General features: G+C 40.2%; 1 protein-coding gene across 5 annotated transcripts in view; it reads right to left on the reverse strand.

Annotated features, from left to right (window-relative positions):
• The window catches only part of akap9 (A kinase (PRKA) anchor protein 9), a 73028-nt gene that overhangs the window by 26734 nt on the left and 18411 nt on the right, over positions 1-27883 (reverse strand). For 3 of the 5 annotated variants that reach the window (XM_038725396.1, XM_038725398.1, XM_038725395.1), the window contains exons 3-21: positions 24904-24948; positions 24059-24121; positions 22581-22721; positions 22023-22178; positions 21749-21883; positions 18745-21624; positions 17261-17341; positions 14846-14993; positions 14526-14596; positions 14274-14394; positions 13953-14050; positions 13348-13453; positions 12507-12741; positions 10080-10134; positions 8844-9191; positions 8119-8397; positions 5911-6011; positions 5519-5709; positions 2813-3045 (exon numbers count right to left, since the gene is read on the reverse strand). In XM_038725396.1, the coding sequence (XP_038581324.1) occupies positions 2813-3045; positions 5519-5709; positions 5911-6011; positions 8119-8397; positions 8844-9191; positions 10080-10134; positions 12507-12741; positions 13348-13453; positions 13953-14050; positions 14274-14394; positions 14526-14596; positions 14846-14993; positions 17261-17341; positions 18745-21624; positions 21749-21883; positions 22023-22178; positions 22581-22721; positions 24059-24121; positions 24904-24948 (5487 nt within the window). The other 2 variants (XM_038725397.1, XM_038725399.1) reach the window with 2 other exon arrangements.

Genomic DNA, 27883 nt, shown 5'->3' on the forward strand with positions numbered 1-27883 from the left:
TCTTCTAGGATTGCTGTCATTCCCTCTCCACGCACGCTCCCATAGGCATAACCACAGTATTACTCAGTGGTGCTGGACCCCTCTCTTGTCATGCGAGGTTTACTTACCCTAGCCATGGTACTGTCACTCTGTAACGCTCACTTTGCTTCTGTCTACCCACCCCCCAAAAAAAAAAAAAAAAAAAAAAAAAAAAAGATTAAATCCCAGACTTCCAGGTCAGTTTTCACTCCTCAAAACAAGAGGATTTTTCTTCCACTTCCTACATTGGCTGCACACAGCAGGATACTGTTCAGCGAAAGTGGGAGGGAGCCAGGTGTGGCTTCAGTATTAGAGCCAGGTAGGTTTGCAAATAGATCACATGCTCTCCCCATACACACAGATAAGCCACAGACAACACAATCCCTTCCCACAAAAAGTTGTCAAACTGGATTCTCTCCCTACGTAGCAGCAGAAAAAAAGCAATTAAGGCGTTCTGACATGCTGCCTCTTGGTCCCACCTACTGTCTCTGTTTGGCATGTCAATCGTCATACTGACTGCACACGAACAATTTCCACATCTCACTGAGGCGTCTCTACGCCACACAATGGGAGTGAGCAGCGAGTGAGCAAACACCTTCCCCAGGCAAATTATTTACAGCAGCAGTTCAATAGAGGCACTTCCAACATTCCTGACCGGCTTGTTACATCAATCTGTCCACGACGCCGCTTCACAAGCAAGACGTGATGACCCACTCACAGAGAAGATTAATGTATATCAGATCAATAGCAGCAGGAAAATCATTGAACAAACCATTAGAAGCTTTGTTGATTACAAGTTTATTGTGCTGTTAATTGTGTGTACTTAGGAGATGTAAACTGTGTAACATGTAATCTCATTGTAAAAACTAGATGTGGTGTTGAATGGGGCTGCAACTAAAAATAAATAACTGAGTATTTCATTAATCATTTAGACTGTAAAATGTCAGAACGTTGTGAAAAATGCCTATTTTGATGTATATAATTACTTGTTTTGTCTGACCAGCAGTTCAATACCTACAATCACAGGATATGAAGAAAACCTGCAGATCTCCCTTTTTTAAGCTGGAACCAGTGAATTTTCTGGAAATATATTTAAATGACTATCAAAATCATTGCAGATTAATCGAGTCATCTAGAAGCTCAATTCTTTATTATCATAATAAACCTTTTTAAGTTAAGTAATATATTATAATTCAAAAACGACAAACACAGAAAATCCATTGGGTCTTCATTCTCTATTCTTTTATACAAAATAAATGAAGTGAAGAAAAACCACCAAGAAGACGCCCAAGAAAAAGGCAGAGGGGGCGTATTGTGATAAATGTAGCCTTTAAAAAAAGAAATATTCAAACAACATCCAAATGATTTAATAGATTCAACCAACATGCACTCTGTGGATGATTCAACAACAGTGATGCTCGGCTTGTAATTTCTTTAAGGCTATTTTTAGATCTACAAGATAAAATCCATCTCAGCGTGAGTAACGCATGCGTTTCAGCCAATGGGAAGATGTGCAGTGCAGTCAGTCAGTACAGTAACACATTCAATGGCCTAGTTAAACTCTGTGGGCTGACACTGGACGCAGCGGACGCACTACATGGACAGCCTCAGGGGGGTAGTAAGGGTTGTTCTGCCCAACTGGACTATGATTGGCTGATCCACCAGACAAAAGATTAGTGTAAATAAAGCTCGTATCTATAGGCAACCAGTGGGAATGAGGCAGCTCTTTTGTGTGTGAATTCTAGACAGGCCAACTTTGTTGCTGGCCACATTCTGTAGTCTCATACCCATTATGCTTCCATGAACAGGGGTAGAAACACATAGAGGGGGTTAACAGTGTTAAATGATTTGACAAAGGCTAAATGTGTCACTAGAGCTTTCTGTTTATTGGTAACTTTTAGGCAAAAACACATAGGACTGTTCGTGAAGAATTCCTCTGAAATCTAAAACAAAAGAAAGAAAGAAACCATTTCCCCTGACAAAGGACTATAAACTAGAAATGGGGATCAACAGCATAGGGTATTGAAGTACTGAGAGAATTCTTAAACTGGTTTAGTCAGTCATTGTTTGATTCTATCATCAAAATGCAGGAAAATGTTGAGCCAGTCTAGTTGCTTTCCCATATTGCTAGTCTTTGTGCTAAACTTCAGCTTCTTACTTACTCAACAGATTCAACAGTCACATCCATCTTCTCATCTCACCTCACCCTCAAAAAAAAGGTCAATAAGCTTGTTTCCCAAAATGTCCAACTATTCCTTTAACACTGATGCCGTAAGCAGTTTAGCATAATTATTTTATTATAAATAAAAGTTTTAAAATGTTCCGCAAGCTACTGAAAAATGTAATATTTTGGTAATGAAATTCAACTTTTATATTCAATTATGTTGTACCTTACAGCAACTCATGATGTGGACTGATAATTTAAACTGAACTGCCATTTTGTTTCACTTTATTCATTAATTTTCTATCTTATATTTCCTTTTTATTATACATTATTTTATTTTTATTGTCCATTTCAATCACTGAACACAACTGAGATGTAGGTGGCGATTCAGAGGTCTGGTGCAAGGCTAATTCATGGCCAGGTTGCATAATATTTTATACAGCAGCTACCTGTTTGCATAAAACTATAGTCACAAACAAGAACACAAATTATAGTTTACATCCTAAGACTAAACACTATAAGAGTTTCTTAGGTAGCAAAAAGTGCCATACGCAGCAGGACAAGAAAATAAAGCGAGCTACAATGATACATTAATCCCAGACCACGTGACCAAAAATGTTTGGTTTGTACCTGGTTGGTGGTGTCAGTGATGGCCATCAACATCTTCTCCAGAGCCGTTTGGAGTCGGCTGCTGATGCCCATCAAATATTCCTCGTTCTCGAGCTGTGTCCCCGCCCCCAGCAGCAGGTTTTCCATCATCTGCTGGGACATCTCCAGACCCTCATCAGCCTCCGTCTCCCCGGACCACAAACTCACATCGTCTGGGCCGGACTCACTGCCCTGGCAACTTTCTGCAGAGTGACCTGGAAAGACCAGAGGAACAGAGAGCTGAAAACTGTTTTATTTTATTTTACTTTAGACACATAAACAAAAATACTGTGGTAGAATAATTAGCACAATCATGTTAAATGCTGTTAGAATAATAAATACACAAATATTCAAAGTCATTTGAAGCTCGCATGAATAAATAAATAAATTAAGTGTATGGCTTGGTGTAGGCCAATAACGTTTAAAAAATGCTACTCATGAGTAGTTCATATTCATAGCATATTACAATGCAAAGCAGTGCTAAGTGTATAACCATAATAAGGGTGTAGGGGCATACATCATCCGGTTCAGATGACACAACGCTGACACGACTGTGCCTTTAAGCCCCATGACATAATGTGCATTTCATTATTCGACTTTGTAACCTCACCTTCACATTCTCAGAGGAAGGAATATTATGATAGCAGCAGGCAGCAAGACACTGTGTTACTTTGCATGAGAAGGGATTGAGGGATTTGAGTTCACAAAAACAACCATGGTCCATGGTCAAATAAGCAATAATAATAATCAAGCAAATGCAACAAATACATGGCATATTCTAGAAGATGTTTTGTCAGCATAAAAACTGATCTGGGCAATTAAAACAAAACTGATATATCAGATTATAGGACAGAATATCTGGAAAATTGTGAATTGAAGCGCATAAGTATCATGAAAACACATCCAGTCCCGTTTTCTCAGAATGAGCTGTACAGTTCTGTGACATGATGCTAGAAGTAGACTACAAATCGCGCCTCTGTATTTGGTGCTTTTGTGTGTTTTACTGGAATATCGCTGCTGAACGTCATTTGAAGGTAATTTACATAAAAAGTCATGATAAGATAAAGTAATGCCACCACTGCACATACAAATTGTCATGCGGGAACATAATTTGACAAGGACTGACTATAATTTGCCTGCAAGCATGTGATTAGACCAGCGGAGACCGTTTACCTAGCATCTGAGAGGGAACTGGAATTTATGTCTGATATGTGAAGCAGTCTGCAACGCAGGAGGAAAAGAGTCTTTTTAAAAAACTTGTGTATTAATAAAACGGGTGTTCAGTTACTGTTAAGGACTGCGTGCCATTTGTCCCACGTGGCTGGGACTACAGTTTGTTCCCACAATTTTCAGTTGAAATCTATTTACAGATGTAAATCTGTAAAGTATGTAGCAGAAAGTGAATGAAACTGGCAAAATATTGAATTGCAATCATAAATTTTCAGAATTTATATTTCACTTTAAAGAAAAAAATAGCCTAATGACAGGTTGGTCTATTGATCCACCAGGGGGGCAACCCCACCAGTAAGCAATACTGTAGTTTAGTTGTCCCATATTATGCAAAATCCACTTTTTTATGTCTTTTCAACATAAATATGAGTCCCTGGTGTGTCTAAACCCCCAAAACTATTAGAAAAAAATATCTTTTCTCTTTATCTCCAGCATCGTCTTTCAGTGAAAGTGTGTGCAGCAAGTTGTTTGAGTTTGGCTCCCTTTTTGACGTGAATGGATCTGTCTAGCATAGGACAGCCATCAACACCCAGCGGCCATTCCATCAAGCTAGAGCTGAAAGTTATTCAGTATGCCTCGCAGAAAGTGGTTTTACAGTCATGACGGAAAGGTAAATATTTTCTGGTTTTATTTCTGATGTCCTCTGGCTGCTCTGCCTCAATTATGTGATTTATGAAGTTTCCTGATAGACAGATAGCTCTACTTGTTGCTAATGCTACAGTAACTGCTAGCTGATGCCAACTGTAGCTGCTGTTATTAGCTGGCTCTGAACCAGAGGTCCAAAGCTTCTGTACTAATTTGAAAAGTAAACACCAACACACCCCCAGAGCACCAAGCTTCCAGTCACCTGGCCTAACTGAGCCAACTAGCTAGCAGCAGGGACCGTTAGCAGTAGTTAGCAGCTAAAGTAACTTCTTACAACAAATAAAGCTATCTCTCCATCAGTAAACTCCGTAAATCATTAAAAGTTGAGTCAGCGCAGCATCAGAGGGAAAACCAGTAAATATGTTCTCCATAAAATCGGATCCAGTTTCACCAGAATCAGTGAATAAAGTTATAAAGTTGCATTTTTGTACAGTAATCAGTGAGGCCTAATCTCGCAGAGCCAGCCTTTTCTCCACATCAATACAGCCTTGTGCCAGCTAGTGCCTGTCCCTCGGCTGGAAGTTGTCCAATTAGAAAAAAGTGGGCTTTTAGGGAGGGAGGCCTTAAAGAGACAGGAACAAAAACGGCTGAAGTCGAATTTGTTCGTGACAACTGTTTAATAACTGATACTACAAACTCCAGACTTGTACATGGCATCCATTTTGTTTTCTAGTCTGCTGTCTTTTCTTGCTTGCAGCTAACTACCAACATCTGATACAACATATGTGTGTGGGTGGGCAGTTGAACCTGTTGCCCAACACTTAAGACACCAGCATTTACCCCAAACTATTACTTAGACCTGATGTTACTTGCCTGCAGCATAAGGTCTGATGGGCCAGGTAGCTCTCTGTGTGGTGGAGTGGGGCGGTGTCGCCTGTTGCCCTCCACTGGAAGCAGACAGACTCTGCATGTGGAGGCCCATGGTTTCCTCTGCTGCTGCTGTAGTCTTCAGGACGTCAACCAGCACCTGACTAAGTTTCTCGTTAGCCTTACGCAAGATGTTTCTGAAAGAAGCAAGAGCAGTTATGTTAATAGCAACCACACTAAAGAAGTAGTGTTTGTCACCCAGACCCCACACAGACACACACAGACACGTGAAAGGTTATCATGAAGGAACAATTAAATACATAGCTAGAAAAAGGTAAGAATGTTTAGTGGAGGACAGCTGATTTCACTATTAGGGAACAGTATAACCAGTTTCCTACCTTTCAGTGCTCTTATCGGAGGAGTCTCCATCAGCTCTTATTTTTGACGCCCCTTCCTCTTCCTCAGCTTCTTCTTGACTGTCTTCTGTCTTCTTTAAGGCCTGAACAGGCAGGAGAGAGAAGACAGACAGCAGCCCCGTCATTGCAAAGTTGGAGTTGGATAAACAGACTCCAGAAAACTCTGGCAGCAAACAAGTGTGGCTGAATGTGTGACCACCATTAGTAAAAGTGAATTCAAATAAGGCGCAGCGAGGCGCACACATACACACCCCTCTTTAATGAGCACACAGACACACAAACACATAGATGCACTTCTAGCTCCTTTGGAGCCGGGAGAAACACTACTGTCTTTGTGCTACTATGGCAACAGGTGCACCTGAGGCGCAGCAACTCACAGAGGTGATAGCTCCACCTCCTGGAAGAACAGCAGAAATGCAGCTCTGCTTCTCCAGTCACTTCACTCCCAGACACTGTACTGTGCCCAGACTGCAGATGGGTGAGGCTGGCACTGATTTCAGTCAAAGAATCACTTCTTTAGACAGATACGCTTTGAATGACACTTTTTTTTTAATACCTTCCACTGCTGTAAACTCCGAGATCAGAACATCAAATATGCCTGTAAAGCTTAAACATGATTGAGACAGAAATGTTCCCTTTTCTGGTAATTATTTTTGACTGGATTCTATTATACTGAAAGATGTTTATAATGTTTTGTCCATCACAATGTACAGACATTAACATGCTAATTGTTTACATTTCTTTTGGCATTAAATGTGAATAATGCCTAAGTCTTTATTCGTTATAGCTCTATAATATCAGCTAATTTTTGTATTGAAATGCATTAAAACATAAACTTATGTTTCATCATTTATAATCTCATCTCTTGTAAACTTGAGAACTTAAACCTAACCAATGTCAGAATTTAAAATCGTGAACTGCTTCATCCATATATTTTGGGCCTTGAGAACACATCATCTTTATGCTGGCGGTGTCTTAACAAGATCATTCTGGCTTTCTATGTCACGATTATCAACCTTCAGTTTATTTTCTGTGGCTCAACTCCAATGTACACCATGGTGGAATTCCTGGTGGTGCAAAGGAGAAAATAACATAATGCATGTAAACATCTCAATTAAGTGTTGTCAGAGTAAGTCCAGAGGCATTTCATCTGAGCCAATTACTGGAGCCTAAGACCATTGTTTAAACTTACTGAATCACAACCCAGAGTGAGAGAGAGAGAGCAACCCATCTCACAAAGAAAAATGAACCTGACAGCCACTGCTAACTTGCAGTTAAAGCCTAATCATGCAATAAATGGTTAGTGAAAGCCTTATATGCCCTGGGATTAATTCTCATTCAAGGAATGAGGAGTGATTTAAAAAAGCAATCCTTAATGAACATGAGGAAACCAGTGCACGCAGAGTAGAAAGTATGCATGATCAAGAAGGGAAATGTTGTTTGTGGATAAACAAATATGCTTCCGGTGAAATTATTAAACTATTTCTACTCTGATATTGGGAGTGGTTGTGTTTGATGATGATATGAAAATATGAAAATAAATGTTCCACTGCATGTTACTAACTTAGATCAGTAATGAAAGACTCAAATCATCAAGACTCAATTTACTGTACAGTTAGGATGCTGTAGCCTTCTTAAAGAGAAGAGTGAGGATGTGTGTGTGTGTGTACATCTTGTTCCCCCTTTTATTGTGCTGTGTGGGTGAACAGTAATTCAAATTACTGTAATATTATAGGAAGCTAGAATAGTTGTTCTAGCTTTCAAGAATTCAACAAGAACAGAACACCCGAATCTGCACATACAGAGTGAATTCATCTTACTGCAAATTACAGAAACATGTTGCTGCATTGTTTTGCTCTTGGATCCGGGCTCAAACACAAGAAGATTTTAAGCGCTTTAACCACATTAATAACTGCAATCAAATATTTTCATTGGAGTCAATGATTATGTCAAAACAAAATCCCTGTGAGTAGGTAAAAAGCAGTGGATAATGTTAATGTTAGCTTAAGCATACATAATCAAAGAGTGGTCGATGCAACACCTGCATTGCGACACAATGCATCTGAAAATGAATGACACAGCAGTAATGAATGAATTTTCCCAGATGAAATGAATGGAATCTGTGCAGCGTGGTGAAAGTGGACAGTAAATCAACACATTACACGTGACAGCTCAGTTTGTGTCACTGACCTGCTCAGGTCCGGGTTCGGATTTCTGCAGCTCCTCTTTTAACTTTCTGATCTCGGCGTTCCTCTCCTCCAGCTCCCTCTCCAGTCTCTCCTTCTCCACCTCCTCCAGCCAGGCCCCTGAAGGGAGGGAACCTCTGGGGGTCCCCTCCTCGTTCTCCCTCTCCTTTGACTCCTCTTCATCCGGCTGGGTCTGCATGGAGGTGCACCTCTGGCATGCACGCTTGTTGATTCGAGCCAGCTCAGTCTGCTGTGCAAACTCAACGGACATCTGGACTATTGCCTGTCGGAAAATATGGATCCAGAGATCATGTGTCTTAGGACTCTTTTTGATACAGAGATGCACAGATACAAGAGTTCTGATAGAAATCTGGGATGAAATTTTAGAAAATAACTAGCTTCTATTTTGATTATTTATTTTATTTATCATTCTGCTGAATACTGTCTCAATTAACTGATTAACTGTTTGGGCTAAACTTTCCCAGAGCCTGGACAACACTATTAAATGTCTTATTTTGTCCAACCTGTAGTCCACAACCAAAATATATTCCATTTACTATCACAAAAGACTAAGAAAACAAGCAAATATTCATATTTAAGAAGCTGGTTTGATTAATCGATTATTGATTCACTGACTCACTTCACTTGTTCATTTCAGCTCCAACTGCATCCTTTCAGTTCAATCAAACTTAATGCAATCTTTTTCTGTTACCAGTTATAGTCACCTACCTTGGCAACTTCTTCCTCCACTCTTTCCCAGTCTTGTCTCTCTTCCAGCGGGACTTGCCCAGCCGCCCCGAGGCTCTCACTGGAAATTCCAGCACCGTTAATACCGTTGAGATCCTGCTCCTTCTCTTCACTCTCTTCCTGGCGCTCTCCTCTTTCCCACTCCTTTTGCCTTTCCTCTCTCAGTCTCCTCAGCTCCCTGCTGTGCTGCTCTTTGAGAGCACCTACTTCTTGGACATACTTGTGGTAGAGAGCTTTCTTCAGTGCCTGCAGCTGTGCCGTCAGGCCCGCAGACCTGGCAGGCCAGGGCAACTCCACACCTCCCTCTGACAACTCCCCCTCACCCAGGTCCTGTGAAGGGCGAATAAAGCAGAAAAGACAAAGAAAGCTACAAATTACAAAATTAAATCTAATGTAACAGATAACAGCAGCTGTAGTGTGTTTAAATGAGGCAGAAACTAAATATGAAGTTACAGACAAGAAAAGTTCCTCAAGTCTGTTCCTAAAATAAACGGGTCCTCTTTACTGTAGCTAAACCCCGCCCACCGTATAACCACTATTAAATACTAAGTTTTGTTCCCTCCCCCCCGGGATTACATTGCAGCTACACTTTCCCTGAACACACTACCACTGTCTTGTGATGAATCCCTGTCTTGTTTGTTTCACGGTAATTCAGCTTCTTCAGTACCACTCGCCTCAAGACTAACATTTCCAGCCCAAACAAACATTGTTGCCCTCAATTTTTTTTTTTTTTTGCAGTTTCTCTCCCGTTCTTGCTCTTTCTGTGCTTCTATGAATCTTCTACTGTCCTATCTTCCTCTCCGATCTCTGCATGAGGATGCAAGAGTCGCAGTCACACGAGGTGTGGGATCCTGAGTTTGGAGGGAGAGAAAGTCAAACCAAGACACGATGGAAGTTGGACTGACATGAGTGATAGATGGCTTAAAAGGAGTGCAGCTCATTCACGCAAGACAGAATCCTCCTTTCATGCAGCCGCCGACACTAAAGACACGCTAAAAAAGTTACGTAACGTCCAAACCTTTTAATCGTTAAGATGTAGGGCCTTTAACAATGCTGCTTCTGGAGCAAAGCCGTGGATTTAGGGCACGTTTTAGCCTCTAGGCTGCAAACGCCCCCTCCTACCCACCCTTACTGTCATAGCGTCTTAATGCATGTACCCGTTTCAGCTCATTGTAAGATGTGATGCATGTGACATGGAAGATTTAGTTAAGACCAAACCTTTAGTAGTTCCTCTCTGTGCTCCTCAGTCCTCTCAGAGCTGGACTCTGGAACACTGGACAGGCAGAAAGAGAACACACAATGTCAAAATTCATTGTTCTACAACCTGAAATAAGTTAGATTTTTTTCTTACTTCTTTTTAAAATGACCTACCTATAAAACAGTTACAAAGCTTTTCTTCCCAGGTAAGTATGAATGTGATAAATATAATGATTACTGAGCGATGAGGTTAATAGATTGGGTTTATAAACAACAAATACTATATTAATAAGATATTTAGATTTAAATTCCAAAAGTATTAATGAAACTGAAGTGATTACATAACTTGGGCTGCAACTAATGATTGATTTTCATTATCAGTTCAAATGCCGATTCTATTCTTAATTAATCTTTTTGTCAACAAAATGTCAGAAAATACAGAAAACATTCTAATTATAATTTCCTGGAATCCGTGGTGGTGACCAACCACAACACTCCAAAACCAAAATATATTAAGTTTACTATAATATGTGACAATAACTGAAACAATAATTGTGTTATAGAAGATTTGGGTTTCAGCTCTAGATGTAACAAATACACAGCCCCTTAAAAACGCCTGGAACCATTGCAGAAATTAATGTAAATGGACATAAATATTACATGTACTCTATAATAATATACCATATCTGTGCATTATATATGTGACTGTAAAAGGAAACATTGATCTCCTTTTTCCTCCATAGAACTCTAGCGCTCAGCTGATCACTTCCCTCAGGAAGCAATCTGGAAGGCTGAAAAGTTAATAAACGTTAATAGGTTAGAGGGCTAACAAAAGGCATGAACAGCGCTTTAAAAAACCTAGTAAATATTTCATTAGTTAAGGCTTTGTTGTTGTCAACTGAACTGGATCTGGCAGCGTCCACGTGCTACACAGGATGCGCAGACCAGCTTCTATTATGGTGCTTTCAGACCAACCGCGAATTTTCGCCTTGGGACGCTTTCCTCACGATAATGTGAATAAACACATCTCGCCATTCCTACAACTGTATGAACCCAAAGTAAACATTTTGCTGTGATTAAATGGCAAAAAATGGATCAAACTGATGCTGAAATAACTACAATATGATGCAGATTTGTTAAACATATGAATTCATGCTTTGTAAGGTCTGACAGCGAGACAGCAGGACAACAACTTCTAAAATGTTTGTTTTCTGAATGGAGTTTGGATTGATGAGGGCTATGCTATGGTAACTTAGTCACAGGAAAGTACAATGATAGCTGGAATAAAGTTACAGACACATGTTTTCTGAACTCACCAGGTACTTTAACCTCCTCGCTTTATTTTCTCCAAGTAATGTCCAGTTTTTATATAAATACAAAGTCTTAGTCCGACAGAGCCAACGAGCTAACAACAACACTGGAACCGGATGTGCATGGAAGCTAGCTGCTGAGAAGCTCCAGTGTAAATAAATCAACGTTGAAATCCCAAAACTAAAGTAAAAAGCTAATTTAATAAAAGCAGTCAACTCCGAGCTCCTCCCGCATGTAAACGGCGTAGTTGTCAGAGCAGAATCGAGACGACTACGGGTGTTTATTTGTCCAATAGTTGCAGCGCTGCTCTCTGCTCCTCTTCTCCAAGTTTAGCAGCTCTAAAGCCGGCCAGCAGATTTTCAATCCCCTGCTCTGCCCGGCACTCTCCACACAACGCTCTGAAGCCTCAGTGAGGTACGGACAATCTCAACACTGATAGGCTATCCAAAGCATCCTGCGACTTCTTTACTTGAGCTGAAAATATTCAACTCACTCAAATTCCTTCGCGTTGCCAGAACCGCCCCCTTCGCGTCGCTTCGCGCCGCCCGACAGGAAATCGCGGCTCTACGCGTCTTTGCACCGACTTTGTATGTAAACCATAGACTGTATATAAGATGTAAACTGACCCCGAACGCTCGCTTCGCTTTTCGTCTGAAAGCACCATTAGAAGTTATCTGTAGAAGATCATGTAGCTCAGTCTGCGCTTCTTTTAACATGTGCACTGCATGAATTAATTAAGTGAACAACAACTACTGACAGGAGTACTACAGTACTACACCTTATTAGACAACATTCGCAATTACATCCCCTGAGATAAACCATTCCCCCCGCCTCATACCAAGTTTAATTTACTGGATTACCATTTTCTTTTCCAAACAGCATTTACTTACTTACTTCATAAATAAATTGCTATACTGAAGCACATTTTAAGGTAAATTATCTTGTTTTGTTATAACATCCCACAATTAGAAATTGTATATCTATATGTCTCCTTATAAGTTTCCCACTCTTTATCATTTATCATCTATGTAAAGAGAGTTTGCTGTACATTTATAGTGGGTCTGAATACATAAAAATATGTTTCATAAGTGAAAACATGAAGAATTTGTGGTCATGTGTTTTTCACAGTGTCATCACCTGAAGTGGGTCTGAATGCCTGTGACCTCCTGGAGTCGCTGCTGCAGCATGAAGAGCTCCGTGAGGTATCGCTCCTCGGTCTCTGTGGCCTGCTGCTGGTAGTGAGCTCTGAGATGCTCCATCTCCTGCCTGTGACTCTCCTCCAGCTGCAGCTGCTTCTCCTGCTCTTCAGCCTTCAGCCTCTGTAGTTCCTCGGTAAGGCCGGTAGATGGTGCATCAGCCCTTTGCTCCAGATCTAACCGATTAGAGAGGTGAAATATGAAATTCAATATGCTCAACTGGAATGGCGTTTAAGATTAGAATCAGTTGGATGACACTTCAATGTTCCTGAATAAACGGAGAGCAGTGAAAGAAATAAATAACAGATAACAACAGAGGATAATACAACAAAAAAAATATATGTTTGTGCACCTTTTTTGAAAAATTAACAATGTTAACGTATGTTTGCAGTTTATAGATATACATGTTACACAATATTACAAACTCTGAACAGTTTGTTCACATTATTACATTTACAGAATGAAGTTTGGCTTAACTGCAAGCTAGGCTGACATGTGCATAAATAGATCAAAGCAGGAGAGTGTTACTGTTGATTTATGTTTGCCGCTGACCACAGATGTAAAGACGTACTACACAAAGCACAAAGCGAGAAAGGCAGACACGTGATATCATTCAGGCTTAAAAGTTACCTAAATTCTAAAATATTGAGAGACTGCAACTGAATATTTAACTTTTGTCTGTTTGCCATCTTATTACACACCACTGTGCTTCAACTCAGTGACATTAGTGCTCGACCTGTTTACCTTTCCTTTTTTTTGATAAAAGATAACTACAGATTTACCTTGGCTTGTAGAGGGTCTTAAGTTAGCAACTTGCACACGCAAGTCAGAGATTTCCGCCTCACTGCTGCTCTTCAGTTCATAGTATGCCTCCTGCAGTTCCATCATCTGAGAGACCAACAGATTTGTTAATGTGTTTGAAGAACAGTGAGGATAACAATGCCATCGGAAACACACTAACAATGTGTGCTAATTCCATACTACACACAAACTGTACACAATATGTGTGCAATTGTATCAAAAAATTACATGACATTACAAGTATGTCCAGTATGCAATATATATTAATTGTCTTAGATTCTCTATAAAAATTGTTTACTACTCAACAGTTTTTCACTAACAGAAGATGATTCAGTACAAAACATGCAGCAATGCCTGTTATCTGCTACCTTTGAATCTCACTGCCAATTAAACTATTGTTGGTGCGATGCATTGTGGGGAAATAGGGCCTCAAAAATAAAGACTTATACATGCTGACATTTTTAACTGTAATTTATTTTTCCACTTTTCCAGTGAGAACCAATAACATAGTCAAAACCTGCTTAGAATTGTCATTTAGTATGGAACAGGGACAGAGTTTGTGTCTTACAGATGTGCAAGTTCTCACCTTGTTCCCATCAGCTCTCAGCAGAGCCTGAACCTGTGACAGACGAAGATGCTCGTGCTCAATCCTCTCCCTCACCTGCTGAAGATCTCTAAGAAGCTCTACATAAGAGAAAACAATTAGTTTTTTTAGATTAGATTCCATTTTTTTGATTTAGGTTTGAATACACAGAGTTAGAAATTCAATGCATATTATTTCAAAGCACTTTGTAGTTATAAAGTGAATTTAATATTGGCCTATAGTGCTAGCAACACTGGCAATACGCGTTATACTATCAGTAATACTTTCTTTAAATGACATTTACTTTTTTAGGAGACAAATTACCTCTGGCCTCCAGTACAATGGAGGTGGATTCACTAGTTTCTGGTCTTTCCACTGAAGAGGGCAGCCGGCCCTCTGCATCAACACTCTCCAAACACTCTTCACCAAATATATTTCGAAAACACTGAACACAGAACAGACAGAGATGAGATTAAATGCTATGATAACCTGGCAACACACAATAATAGAATTTATTCAAAAACGTTTACGTATAACTACTATTAATTTAAATAATTGGACAACTTAAATAATTACCTGAATTATGTCACTGCATTCTTTTGACACAGCTTGTAACATGTCGTGGTATTTGAATATTTTTGGCTCATCTGAAGAAAATAAGCAGAAAATTGGAATTAATTGAATACTTAAACTATTTAATATGTTTCATACAGGCCTCTGCAAACGCATTGTAACCAACAAAATACAAAAACAATGCTAGATACATCAGCCAACCAGAGTCCTGTGCTGTCTGGATCCACCATGAATGATAAATCAAAAGCATCTGTTAGGGGGGGGCCACTGCTTTGCCACAAATACAAATGCGCACAAAGGCAGCTGATGACACATCTGCTCACCCTGGTCACCGTGATCTTTCAGGTTCTGCAGTTCCAGCTCCAGAGAGTGAGTGCGGGCGTCCGTGTCCTCCTGCAGCAGCTCGAGCTGGGCGGCGTGGATCTGAGACAGGCTGATGCGCTGGGCCTCCATCTGCAGCCTGCACTCACCCTTCCCACAGGAAGAAATATCATCACATTAACACGTTTGGAATAAGCCACAGGGGATCCTGCCTTTGCCACATATATAATAATTATATTTTATACTGGAGCAGTTTGTTGAACATTTTCTACAATATTAAGACAATGTAACACTAAATGACACTGATTAAAAAAAACATTTGGAACATTTTGGAAAATTTGTAAAGAGCACAAGACACATATCACTAATAATTTATCATAAATTTAAGTATGCTGTAAGCTACATCCATTTGCTAATCAGAAGAGTTTAATATTAAATAACATAAATCCACCAATCCTATTTCTATGCAGTAGCACAAGCCATCTGTATTCAGGATGAGAGGTCTGCTATTACCACTTCTGTAACAGAGAACAAAAGGCAAACAGTGAGGCCTCTTTCTCTAATTATGCATTAGCACTAATTCGTTAGGGTTACACAATTATGAAATTGCTATTCTGTTACCTTTGATGTTTTTAAAGTGCACTCTACATTTAAATTAGGCCGTATTTAAAACGCTTTGCTATGATACAATCTCCCCGTCCGCACTACATCTGACAGTGTAGTGTAGAGAGTCCTTTCAAACCCGTAACGGCTCAGATGTTGCTGCTTAAAGCATGCAGACAAGAGGCGGTCAGTGTCTTGTCTGCAGAGATGGCTGCTGTGTTATGATGTGCCGCTGCCACACTCACACATACAAAAACAGAATTACTTCTATGATGATAATTACAGTTTACTAAAAATCATAACACCTACCTAAAACCAATAAAACTCACGCTTCATTTATTGGACCATTACTACAAACAGATTTGTTTTTAAGTGGCAGGTATTAGTGATTTAAGAAATGTTTAACATATACCTAAAATCTCTTCTTTGGTACGGATGAAATACACGAGCGGTCCAAACCTGTCATACAAGTCATGTGCAGTACAGATAGTTTGCCTTTCTTTAATCTGAATGCACTTGCAGTTTAAATACTGTATGACACCAAAATGCACTAAAATAAAATACATTAATAAAATAAATGTAATAATCAGTTCACCATGCAAGATTAAAGGTTCAGTGTGTATGTTTTAGTGGCATCTAGTGGCAAGGGTTGCGAACTGCAACCAACAGTTCCCGGTGCACTCGCATACTCCTCGGATGATCCCATTACCCAAGTTGTGAAGTCATTCTTCCGACTTCAGTGTGTGTTCATGTTCTCTTAAAACGGAATGTGGAATCAACATGGACACTACTACAAAGATGTGTTGGATTAACATCATCAGAGCATATAAACAACACACAGACATCTAGTTCACTCTACATGGACATCAAACTAACCGTTATAACCATATTACAAATGACATGTTTGCAAAATATGTAAATGCAATACGTGATTTTGCACAAATCAAAGTTCTATTTCTCTTTTTGCAATAAACAAGACAAAAAGCTACTGATTATTCGGACTCCACGGGCGAGCAGGAGATACGCTCTATCAGCTCTTGTGCTAAATAATACGTGCGGACCTCTGTTCAAATTTCTCTTCTTTTCTTACTTCTAATAAACCAGTCGGCTACTACTAATTCTGCTCTTCTTCGTACGTATTTAACATAGTGATGAAACGCGGTCTGTAGCGCCGTTTGTCCGTTTGGGCCACTGTAGAAACATGGCGGCACAACATGGCGAAATCCTGCAGTGTATGTAGATAGAAATGGCTAACTCTAAGGTAATAAAAACATAACGGTTCATTACGTAAGGTCTTTATACACCACTGAAAACATAGTTATATTGCATTTATGTCACAATTCTTTCCTCCTAAATATTACACACTGAACCTTTAATAAGATTTGGCTAGAGTTTTTTTTTATTTTTTAGATTTAATGTATATATTTTGGCACATAAAATTTTGAAGATGTCAATCAAATTTCATGAATACGCAACTAATCATGAACAGGTGCGATTTAGAACCTCAGAATTACCAGATATGCTGGATGATACACAAAACAAATTGCAGTGCATGTAATGTAATGTATCATTTCTAGGTCTTCATTTTCTTAATTTCTCCAAAGAAGTTTGTTGGAGTTTGGCGATTCAAATCTCACAGATGAAAGGAAGAGATATTGAGGATAAGGAATTGAAAATGTTCTTGCATGAGGTCCTTTGTATTGCAGCTACATAAGCACCTATTTAGTGACCTTTACACCCCACTGTATGGTGTATCAAAGTGTTTAGTGACACTGAAAAGCAAAGGGCAGGATGTGAGCTTAAGTGACATTTACATGCTTTGTAGTCTCTCCCGCTTCCTCCGCTCCCTGACACACGAGTGGCTCCGTGAGGTGGCCCGTTCCATGACTGCTCACCTAAATAAGCATGCAGAACAAAAACACTTCTTTAATAAAATTATCTTACATATTACACCAGTACAAATGCAGACAGATATGACATTGATGGACAAAAAGACAAGATGCACAATCACTTCCTGAGGGGGAGCTGAAAGTAACCGTTCAATATTTTTCAAATGATCCACTATAATTTACAAAAGGACTCTGAACATCATCTAGTTTGCCTTCATTTCAATTTTGTTTCACCCATGTAGAGTTTTGTTTATGAAGCTCTTGTAGCAGCTTTAAAGGAAGTTCATCATGTTTATACACAGAACCTCATAAAAAAACACGGCTGCTAATCTTGTTGATTACAGAGATGTAAAATGACTTACACAGAACATTAAACCTAGATTCAATAAAACGTCATTTTGCCATGCCATTAAGCAACAGAAGCAAATTTTAACACTATTTTTTAAAAGACTTTAAGGTTAGGTTTTTGGTCAAGTACATTAAAAATATAATTCTGGACCATATGTAGTGTTCCAACCCAGGAGGTGACAATATGAAACACAGATATTAAAAGGCAGACAGACACCGTACACCATCTTTTGCCTGATACAGTTTGAAGTGACACAGACACAGACGTGAATGGGGTAAATTGGCTTCTCACCTCAAACCCTTCACTCCCTGCAGGATGGAAAGAAACTAGAATGTACACATTTCTACACAATGGGTGATTCAACGCTATCATCAGGCTGTGGGTGATTGTTTTCTCTTTTTTTATTTGTTTGTGTGTTTACAGTCCCGTTTCAAAACAGTTTGAGGACAAGCAGCGTAAAATGAAAGGAATTTATAAATATTAGTATATAGTATTAGTATATAGTATAGCTTTAATCAGTTGCTGCCTTTAAAAGTAGAATGAGCAGAATATGAATGGAGTTTTGACACTTCACCGTTATGCGCAGGCTGTGCTGTGTGCACATTTTCTCTTTTACATTATTCTTCACACAATGACCCCATTTACTGTAATGTTGCTGAAAGGTCTGCACAAACATATGGCTAGATATCTTTGAACACTAGATGTGACTGCAGACACTCAATTTGCAATCATGACCGTAAGTCACAAGAGAGAAAACATCAGTGTTGAAATGCCTCAGTTATATTCTGTTCAATGTTAAAGCTTGAGCTGACCGTGAACGAACTCCACACATTTTTTGATGAAGCTAAGAACAATGTCAAACATCTCAGCATTAATTGTGAATGTGATATGTTTGAAGCACACCATTTCAACTACGCTTTCTTCTGACATGCACAGTTTTTAGAAAAGCCCTTTAATCACTCAAACATGTAATTTAATAAGACTTAAAAAAGCAGCAGAGAAAAATGCAGCGGGGCTGTTACTGGAGAGAGTGGTGCGGTAGATGCATGTGAGTGCCTACCCGTTTGTTGACGTGGTCTCTGCCTCCGTCTCCCTGGTACCCGTCAGTGGAGTCCTCCTTACCGGCTCTCTCTTGTGAACGTGACATCACTTGGCTTTCCATCTGAGGCTGCATCCCTGGCTCTGCAGCACTCTCTTCCTCCACCACTGCCTCCTCTTCCTCCTCCCTTTGTCTTTCTTCTCTGCAGTCTGAAAGAGCGGCGCCCAGTTTGCGCTCCTGCTTCAACCTCTGCCGTCTTTTGCGCCTGCTTGACCCTGAGGCGCTGGACTTCTGCGGGGAGGATCGTCCTTCAACAGGTCCCTCCCCCGAGGACTGGGCTGCTGCTGGGGATGGAGTCTGCAAAAGCCTCTGGAGCTCCACAGTCTGACGGATGCTGTCTCTCTCTGATTCAGCTGCCTGTAAGAGGGACTGAAGAGCCTTTATCTCATCTTGCAAAGATTGAATCTGAAGGTGATGATCCTCAAAAGAACAAACTGGCTCAACAGCTTGCTCTTTTTGCTGGAGCTTTCTCTGGGCACCCTGCCCCCTCGCCTGCTCTCTCATAATCTCTTGCTTCTTTTCCAGTTCTTTCCCCAGGCTTTCATTTTGAGTGATGACCTTCGCATTTTCTTGTCTCACTTTCATGAGCTCTTCTTCCAGCTGTCCCACTTTGGTCTCAGTAAACATCAGTTGCTCTGTAACTTCGGAAAGCCTCCCAGCCAGGCTTTCCTTCTCCCTCAAAGTAACATTAAGCTTCTCCATAAGCTCAGTAGTATCTTTTTCTATCACAGCATGTTCCGACCCATCCGTATTTGTGTCCTCCATTTTGCCATCTCTGCTATTTTCCTCCTGCTCCCGAATCTGTGACTGAAGGCTGGCAATTTTTGCCTCAAACTCAAGTGTCTCCTTCAGTTTCCTCTCTTCTAACCGTGTCTTTGCCTCAATGAGACATGTGTACTCCTCCTTCAGCTCCTGATAGTTTACCTCGAAATTCTTTTCAGCAAAAGAGAAAGTAGTCCTCTGCTTTTCAATTTCCTCACTAAGCTCAGCTACTTGTTGCTGTATTTGATTGTTCTCTACTGTGAGTGTCTCAATTTTCGTAATTTTTGAGTCTAACTCCTCTCTCAAATTGTTACTGGACTCTATCAACATCTCCTTTTCCAAGTCCTGCTCTTTCCGTTTGTTCTCCCAACATTGTTCTTTCTCTTTTGTCTGGTTTTCAAGCGCCTCTGTCTTTTTTAGCAACGTCCAAATCTCGCCTTCCATTCGAGCTCGCTCTTCTCCTCCCTTTCTCAGTTCCTCAAGCTCTGCCTGTAGCTCCTGAAGCTGCTGGACAAGCTCATCTGCTTTGGAGCCGTGCAAAGCAAAGTTAAGGTCCTCTTTTAGTGCGAGAATTTGGTGTAAAAGCTCATCTCGCTCTGTGGCAAAACTTGCCTTATCTTGTTGCAACGAATGCAGTTTTTCCTCATATCCAATGCGCAGCTCATCCAACGCTCTCTCGTGTTTGATAGCAACTTCATTGAGAAGGTTTTCTGAGTTCAGGAAGCTCTCCCTTTGCAAGTCTTCCCTAAGCTGCGTGAGCTCTTCCTCGTGGCTAAACAGAAGCTGAGTCCTCAGTCGTTCCAGCTCTGCTTCCTGCGACTCTGCCATGCGGTCAAGCACAGCATCTTTCTCCCTCTCCAGCATCTCTAACTTGATCTTGTAGTTGGTTATTTCTGAATCGTGTTTTGCTTCTGCCTCTTGTGCAGCTTCATGAGCAGCAGTCAGCTCGCTCCTCAGATCATCAATGGTCTCCTGGAGGCGCTGCAGTTCATCTTGTTGTCTTTCCTGAGTGATAAGACTGAGGGAGACCTGCTCCACTTTTTCTTTAGCAGAATGGAGATCTTTAAGAAGATCCTCAACCTTTGCCTGCAGGTTGAACTTCTCTTGGGTGACTTGGCTAAGCTCATGCCTGGCTTTCTCGTGCATTGCTTGGGTTTGCTCTAATGTATCTTGAAGCTTGCTAATCTTAGCATTGAGAGTGTCCACCTCAACAGTGCTGACAGCGGGGCTTTGAGACAATTGTTGTGCTTTAAGACGCTCAAGCTCAGCACGATGTTGCGCGGCCATTTGCTCCACTTTTGCTGCATGCTGCAAATTTACCTCCTGCTTCATCTGGACTATTTGCTGGCCATACATCTCATCCAGCTCTGCCCTGAGAAGTTCGAGCTTCCTCACAGTCTGTTCCTGCATTTTCTGGACGGTGTCACTCTCGGACATGCTGCCCTGGTGACAGCGCTTCTGCAGGCCCTCCACTGTGCCCATGAGCTGCATGATTTCATTAGATGACATTCGCTCTTTTTCTCTGGAGGTTGCAAGTTCAGCCTTACAGCTGTCCAACTCCTTTCGCTCTTTCTCCAATTCTAATTGAAAACTCTCTATTTTGTTTTTGCAGCTTTCTAAGTCAGACTTGGTGCTTTCCAACTCATCCACACATCTTTCAAGCTCAGACTCTTTTCCAGTCATTCGCTGTTGGAGGTCACGCAGGCGTTTTTCAGAGGACTCCAGCTCGTCCTCAAGTTGGGTGAGAGAGCATTCGCGTTCTGAAATGACTCTCTCTTGCTCCGCTATAATCAGTTCTTTCTCATCTGACTGGTGTATAATGTTCTCACCTGTGGTCCGTCCCACATGGACAAGTTCCTCTCTGAGCAGGGTTAATGACAATTCATGTTCTGTGATTATTGCAGTTTGCTCTGAAATTAACTGATTTTTCTCTTTCAGTGTTTGTGCAAAAGACTCTTTGGCCGCTCTTAACTCCTTCAGCGACTGCTCCCGGCTCAAAAGAACTTTTTCTTGTTCAGCAATCTGCAGGTCCTTCTCGTTTAGCCTTTTCGTGAATGATTCTTCTGATGTTCTCCCTGACTACAAAAAAAAAACAATTATTAGAAATACAGGAGCAGCATTGAAAGCATTCTGTAATTACCACTTACATTTAACAGAATATGTCTTAAAGATATCTGCGTGATCACACCAGGCCACTTCTTACCATCTCCGCCTCACTGAGCTTCTGCTGGAGCTCCTCCACCTGCTGTTGGAACTGCATAAGTTGCTGCCTGGCCTGCAGAAGATCAGCTGCTGTGCTGCTGTGGCTGGTGTTCCTCAGTGTCTCGCCTGCCTGAAGCTGTGATTTTTCCATACACAAATTAATTTCTAATTGAAAACATGGGTAGCAAGTAGAATAAAATTACAATAGTGTTATGAGCTGTAGTTACTAGTTAGCGTAGGATAGAATAGCTTAAATAAAACAGTAGTTTAGACACCTGCTGGAATTGAATATGCAGTTTTTGACTTTGCTCTGTCAGTTCCAGGAATTCTTTCATGATCTCGTCTTTTTCTTCACGAGCCTCCTGAAGGTTAGCTGTGAGCTGCGTGATGATGCCATCTCGCTGCTTCAGAGCAGCCTCAAAGTCCTGTAGCTATAAAAGTAAATGAATATATACAATTGTGAGATAGAGCAGAGAAATGAAAAAGGAGAAACATACTTGGAAGGCTGAACCTGGGAATATGTGGATTGTTAAGGCTTCAGAACTGTCTGATGGAGGAATAAAAAAATAAAAATCTGATACAGTAGCTTTTGTATGTTCACACCAACAACAATGACGGGTGAAGTAAACCTAAAAATAATTCTAAATCAAACAACTTGAAGGGATTTTAAAATGGTAAAATATTGTAGTGATCAGAAAAGGTAAAATAATCTCCACCCTGTGTATTTTCTAAATGCACTGGCAGATGTTTAGCCGTAGTGTACAAGAAGAAGAAAAAGAAAAAGAAATGCTTAAACTCAGTATGACCTTGAATGAAGTAATTAAAGCATTTACCTGCTGTACTCCCTCTGTGCCAAAGGCAGCCCTGATTTCTTCAAGCTCTCGACTCAGCTCCTCTACTGCCTGGGTCTTGGCAGCTAGTGCATCCTCCATCGTACCTCCCTTTCTCACCTGTTGCAGAGGCTCCACCTCGTCCTGAACAGGAAAAGAAGCGCTTGTATGACATTTACAGGATTTCGGTAAAGCCATCACAACGGGGTTTCAAGATTGAGTTAGCACTTTGTCCACCACCCAAGAGCGACAGGAGTTAGTTACAAGAGCCAGGAGCCACATGACGGAATGTGTATTAAATATGATAATGTTATCAGCTGTTCTTGTTTTAAAATGGATCCTATTTTTTTCTCTCTTTGCAGAATCTTCCAAAAAAGGGATAGTGGTAGCCAAAGCCAGCTTTACAGACATGTTAAAATGCAACGCTAAAGCCAATATCCCAAAGCAGTTAAGATAAAGTCTGTCAATGTTAGTTTTATCAGCTGCAGGGTAACTGAATTCAGCTAAATCCCTGAAAAGTGTTAACACTTGGACAAAGTTAGTACTTTTAAAATGTTCTCCCTCCCTAGTTTTCTTGAATTTTTTAGATTGCTGACAATAAATTAGATCTGACTGTTATGGTTTCTCAAAGTTATTAAAGGGAAATCAGTGTAACAAAATGATGCCAACATTTGACATTCCTTGCAAGGAAATTAAGAATGCAATCTTTAGTTGTAAAAAAAACAACTGTACCCTCAGTACAGGTAAAACATTGTTCTAAAGTGAAAAAATATTGCAGTCATTTTGTTTCACTTTAACTAGGCTACTATGGGAACCTGAAAAAATCATTGACCAAGCTCACTGCCCAAAACCTGCACAATTCAAAAAAATTTGTGAGGGGACAGAAATGCTTTCAAAATGCTGTTATTACAGTGTCTCTTTAAAAGACATCACACATCATTCTTAACATCCCTGTAATTCATGCTGCACTCAGTATGTCACTTTAAACATTTCTGTTTTTGCTCCCCATCTATCCCGTAGATATACTATACTGATCAGCACTTCCTCTGTTTGAAAACATCACTTCAGTGAATCTAATGAGCAGCGCTTTGTACAACCCCCCCCTGTCCTCTCTTCTCCAAGCTCATCAATGTCATCCATCTTCTTTTCCATCATTCATCCGCCCTCACCTGATTCACCACCAGCTCCATTTATCTTTCAGATAATTTACACCTCTAGAATGTCAAGCAGCCCTGTTCCAATACTAAACCCCGCAGCCATTTGTGCTTTAAAAATTGTCATTTGTACCTCAACAAGACTTTTCTTGTTTAATACCTAACATGTATGTCGTTATATAATCAAATAAGTACAGCATAAAACAAGTTTGGTTATTTAGGAAATCTTGCAGTGGACAGAGAGTTACTGTACATCCAACAGCCAGTGGGTTTGTTAGCAGAGCCAAAAGCAGAACCAAAAACACCTGCTTGATGGGATTACTGTACCCAGATAAAATCCTTCGAAGACATCATTTGGTTCTCTGTCATCTCATCGTGGCACCCATTAACCTGTTAATGCACAATGCTGTCAGTGAAATATTGATTTGGGAATTGTGATGGAAAAGCCTACATCATTTCAGAAGTCAACATTGGGTAGACTTGTACTGCTGACGTCTGGTGATTTGTAGGATTTCACAAATGTTCTTCAATGTTGGTTTTCGTGTGGACTAAAATCACATTTGAATCACCCTCTTAGCAGCAAGAAAAGTTTTAGATGCTACTGTTTTTAGTCATCGTTACAAGCACAATTGTTTGACTGGCTCATGCTACAATAATAATAATAACTTTATTTATCAAGCACCAGTCATATACAGAATACAGCTCAAAGTGCATTAGGGACACTATTTCACAAGAGAGACACATATTTTCCTGGAATTGAGTTTACCTTTTTTTGATTTATCTACCCAAAACATATGTTATCAGTATGTGATATTGTTGTCACCTGTCTAGTAGCCTGACTCAGCGGATGTGTACTGGCTGACTACACAGACCTGCTTACTTCTGCTCTTTTTTCTGGTCTCCAGTACCATTTCCAATTAAAACAACGAGAATGCATTCAACCAGGCCAATAAGCTACATGTAAAAGATAAAAAACAGAGGCCAGGGTAGTTAATTAGCCACAAGCAAAACCTTTTATAATCCATAAAAAAATCCACAAAAACAGTCAGTGATGCTACAGTCAGTGCTTACACTTGGCATTGTGAAAAAAACCTTAGTTACCATAAAATTGAAAGGAAATGGAAATTCCTGTCACCAAGTGATGATATATATTTTCAGAAAGGTCATCTCACCTCAGAGGAACAATCTTCAGCTGTAGTGGACACTTCACTCTCGGGCTGCAATAGACACAATTAAAGAATCAATATTGTGCCTAGAAAACCACCAGGATATATGAGCAACATAAAATAGGTCATTTCAATCACAACAAGTTCACATGTACATGATGAGACACATCATGTTAGTCAAATATATAAACAGTCGAATAGGTGTAATAGATTTGCTGTCTTTTACAGTGAAATGAAAGAGGGTCCTAACATTACAAAGACTATCCTCATTATAATTATATATGCACATAATAAAACATTCAATCAGAACAATTTGAAACAATGCCTGCCTTATGTCCTATTTCAATAGGCACTCAGCATTCAAATATGGGCCTAACCTACTTCTGTCACACATCTACTTTCTCACTCCCATAGAGTAATGACGGCCGTTATTGAAATCTATTTCTGGGTTAATTCCTGGGTCAAAAATTTAAAGTGAATGGGGCCCAGACCAGGAGAGAAATGAGCCACCTCAAACTGTTAACAGCAAGACGCACAAAGAAGAATATTGGCAAAGTAACATCACTCAGTCAAACATTTTTAATTATACTGCATTTCCCTATATTGTAGTTCTGTGACTCCTGTATGGTAGCTTTGCAAGATTCAATGTCTATCATATACTGGCCCTTCGTGCAGGCCCTCAGTTTAGCAGGCTGTTGTTAGCCCAAAAAAAGAAACCATATCCGATCTTCATTGCCGCTTTCTTCTTTAGGAAAACCAAACAAGCTTAATTTTCCTTCACAACCGAAAAAGCATTTTATTGGAGACATATTGAACAACTTCAAAAGACTGGTGTCGTCCTGAGCTGAGTGGTATAGACAGACGAACTGACCATATATGGAAAACCGGCTCAGTATGATGTCATGCGGACACTAGAGTAGAAAAAAACAGTTGAAACCGGAGTGTTAAGAACAGCGGGAAATCTGAGGTTTTGGCTCACAGGTATTTCTTTTAAATTTACCTAAAAATTTGAAGCTTTGGCCATGTTTAACATTAACAGCCGACAAATGTAAAATTATAGATTTGACAGAAAATACGGAAAAGCATAATAGGTCAATTTTAAAGAGTAACTCCCCATGAAACATAGTCTCAAAACACTTTACAATAAAAAGAATACATAGGACACACAGCAATCAACTACATTAATTAAAACAAACACTTTGTTGTACTAGGCCTAAATCAGTGCTAAAGAGATTTCTTTTTGAAAGGGTGATGGACCCAACTGAGTTCTAGGTTAGGCAGAAATGGAGTGAATAGTCCGGAGGTCACAAATAGGCGGACCGCGGTCCGGATCCGGATCCGGACCCAGCTGCTATCCTCTCTGGACCGCCGACCTACAGCCGATTTATTATAGAGAATTACTACCTCGTGACGGAGCATTTCTATTTTAACCCGCGCTTTTCTAGCATTTACTGTACTGGTTTAGCGGACCAAGAAACTCACAGACCAATCGCATGTGCTCTAATCGTCTCATGTGACGCTGCTCATCCAATCAAATCTGTGCATTCCGATGCTTGCAAGTCGAGTCCGCGAGATTCACCAGAGACGTTTCGGAAACACACATGAATTGAGGAAACAAAAGGGAAAAGAAATTTCATATGGCTTTTAATCAAGAATGTACAGATTTTTACATGTACATTTCTCCCACGGGCAGTTCAAAACCAGAAGATCTCCAATCCTAGGACAAACTTGAGCTCACGTTTCTCACTGAACAAGAGAAAGTAGGAAAGTGGTAGCTCTGTAAGATGGAATGAAAGATTAGAGGAGGCATTACAGCTATTCATTTGTTATGATGTGTTGAGTGTTTATTATAAAATTGGTTAAGACTACACTTCATCACTTCAAGCTACACTTTGTATGTATGTGGGACAGTTAGCTTAGATAAATAAGGTGGTGCACGTCCATGCAAAACCTTATTTGCTAAGAGGAGAACCTTAAATTCAGTTCTAGCACACACTGGTAGCCTGTGAAGAGCAGCCAGAATGGCAGTTACATGATCAAATAAATTTTTTTTGTCAAGATCTCAGCTGCAGCATTTTGAACACTTCTAGTAGCACAGCTAGGAGGACGTGTGAATATTTTGTTACAATGCAAATGATGCATCCTTGCGGCTGCTGATGTCTGAGAGGCAACAATGAGTCAACACACTTGTATTATTTTGCAATTACAATCCCTTTCAGAAGAAAGACTGGAGAATGGAAAACTTTGACGCTGTTTTGTTTCCACAGCAACCCCTTGCAGCATCACTACAAGATCCCTGAAGAGAAACAAACCCCGGGACCAGTAAGTCTGTGATAACAACACAAATTGCTGTGAACAAAATATAAAAAACATAGGGGAGAATAAACCCTTCAACTCTAAAGGGTTGAATTATTTATCTACATAGATAATTAACACATTGCATGCTGTATGACTAAATCTCTCAACATTCAAGAGTTTCATTTGTTAGTGATACATAACAGCTCCCATCTACGCAGCAGAGAGATACAGTTCATCCCAAAGCCTTTTGTAAAAGAAGAGGACGAGGGTCGCTACCAAGGTGAAAAACTCGCCATGCAACGAAAACATTCACACATTGATTCAGTCAACCTTGAGGTCTGCTAAAACAAGTGTTGCAAGGCCACAGGAATTGGTCACACAGACCGACACATCTCGACCTGTTTAAAGGCAATTGTCTGTTTCCATGGCAACCGGTAGTTTTGTGGGCATGTACCGCATCGAATGTACAGTGGGTTCAGGGAAAGAGTGGCTGCACAGGGCCGATGAAAAGAGACTGAGAGGGCTTGAATGACGAGAACAAATGTGCAAGGGCCCTCAGAACTGTGTGTGTTTTTAAACAGTTTTAGATTTAGATTTTCTGCAGGATAATGCAATAATATGAACATTTAATTATCAGAATCATTATTGAGACTAGCGAGGCTCTAACTTTTCCATTTATCTTAAAATA

This window comes from Micropterus salmoides, unplaced genomic scaffold (genome assembly GCF_014851395.1).
Source record: "Micropterus salmoides isolate LMB-PRFRI ecotype aquatic unplaced genomic scaffold, ASM1485139v1 Ms_hic_scaffold_17, whole genome shotgun sequence".
Lineage (NCBI taxonomy): Eukaryota > Metazoa > Chordata > Actinopteri > Centrarchiformes > Centrarchidae > Micropterus > Micropterus salmoides.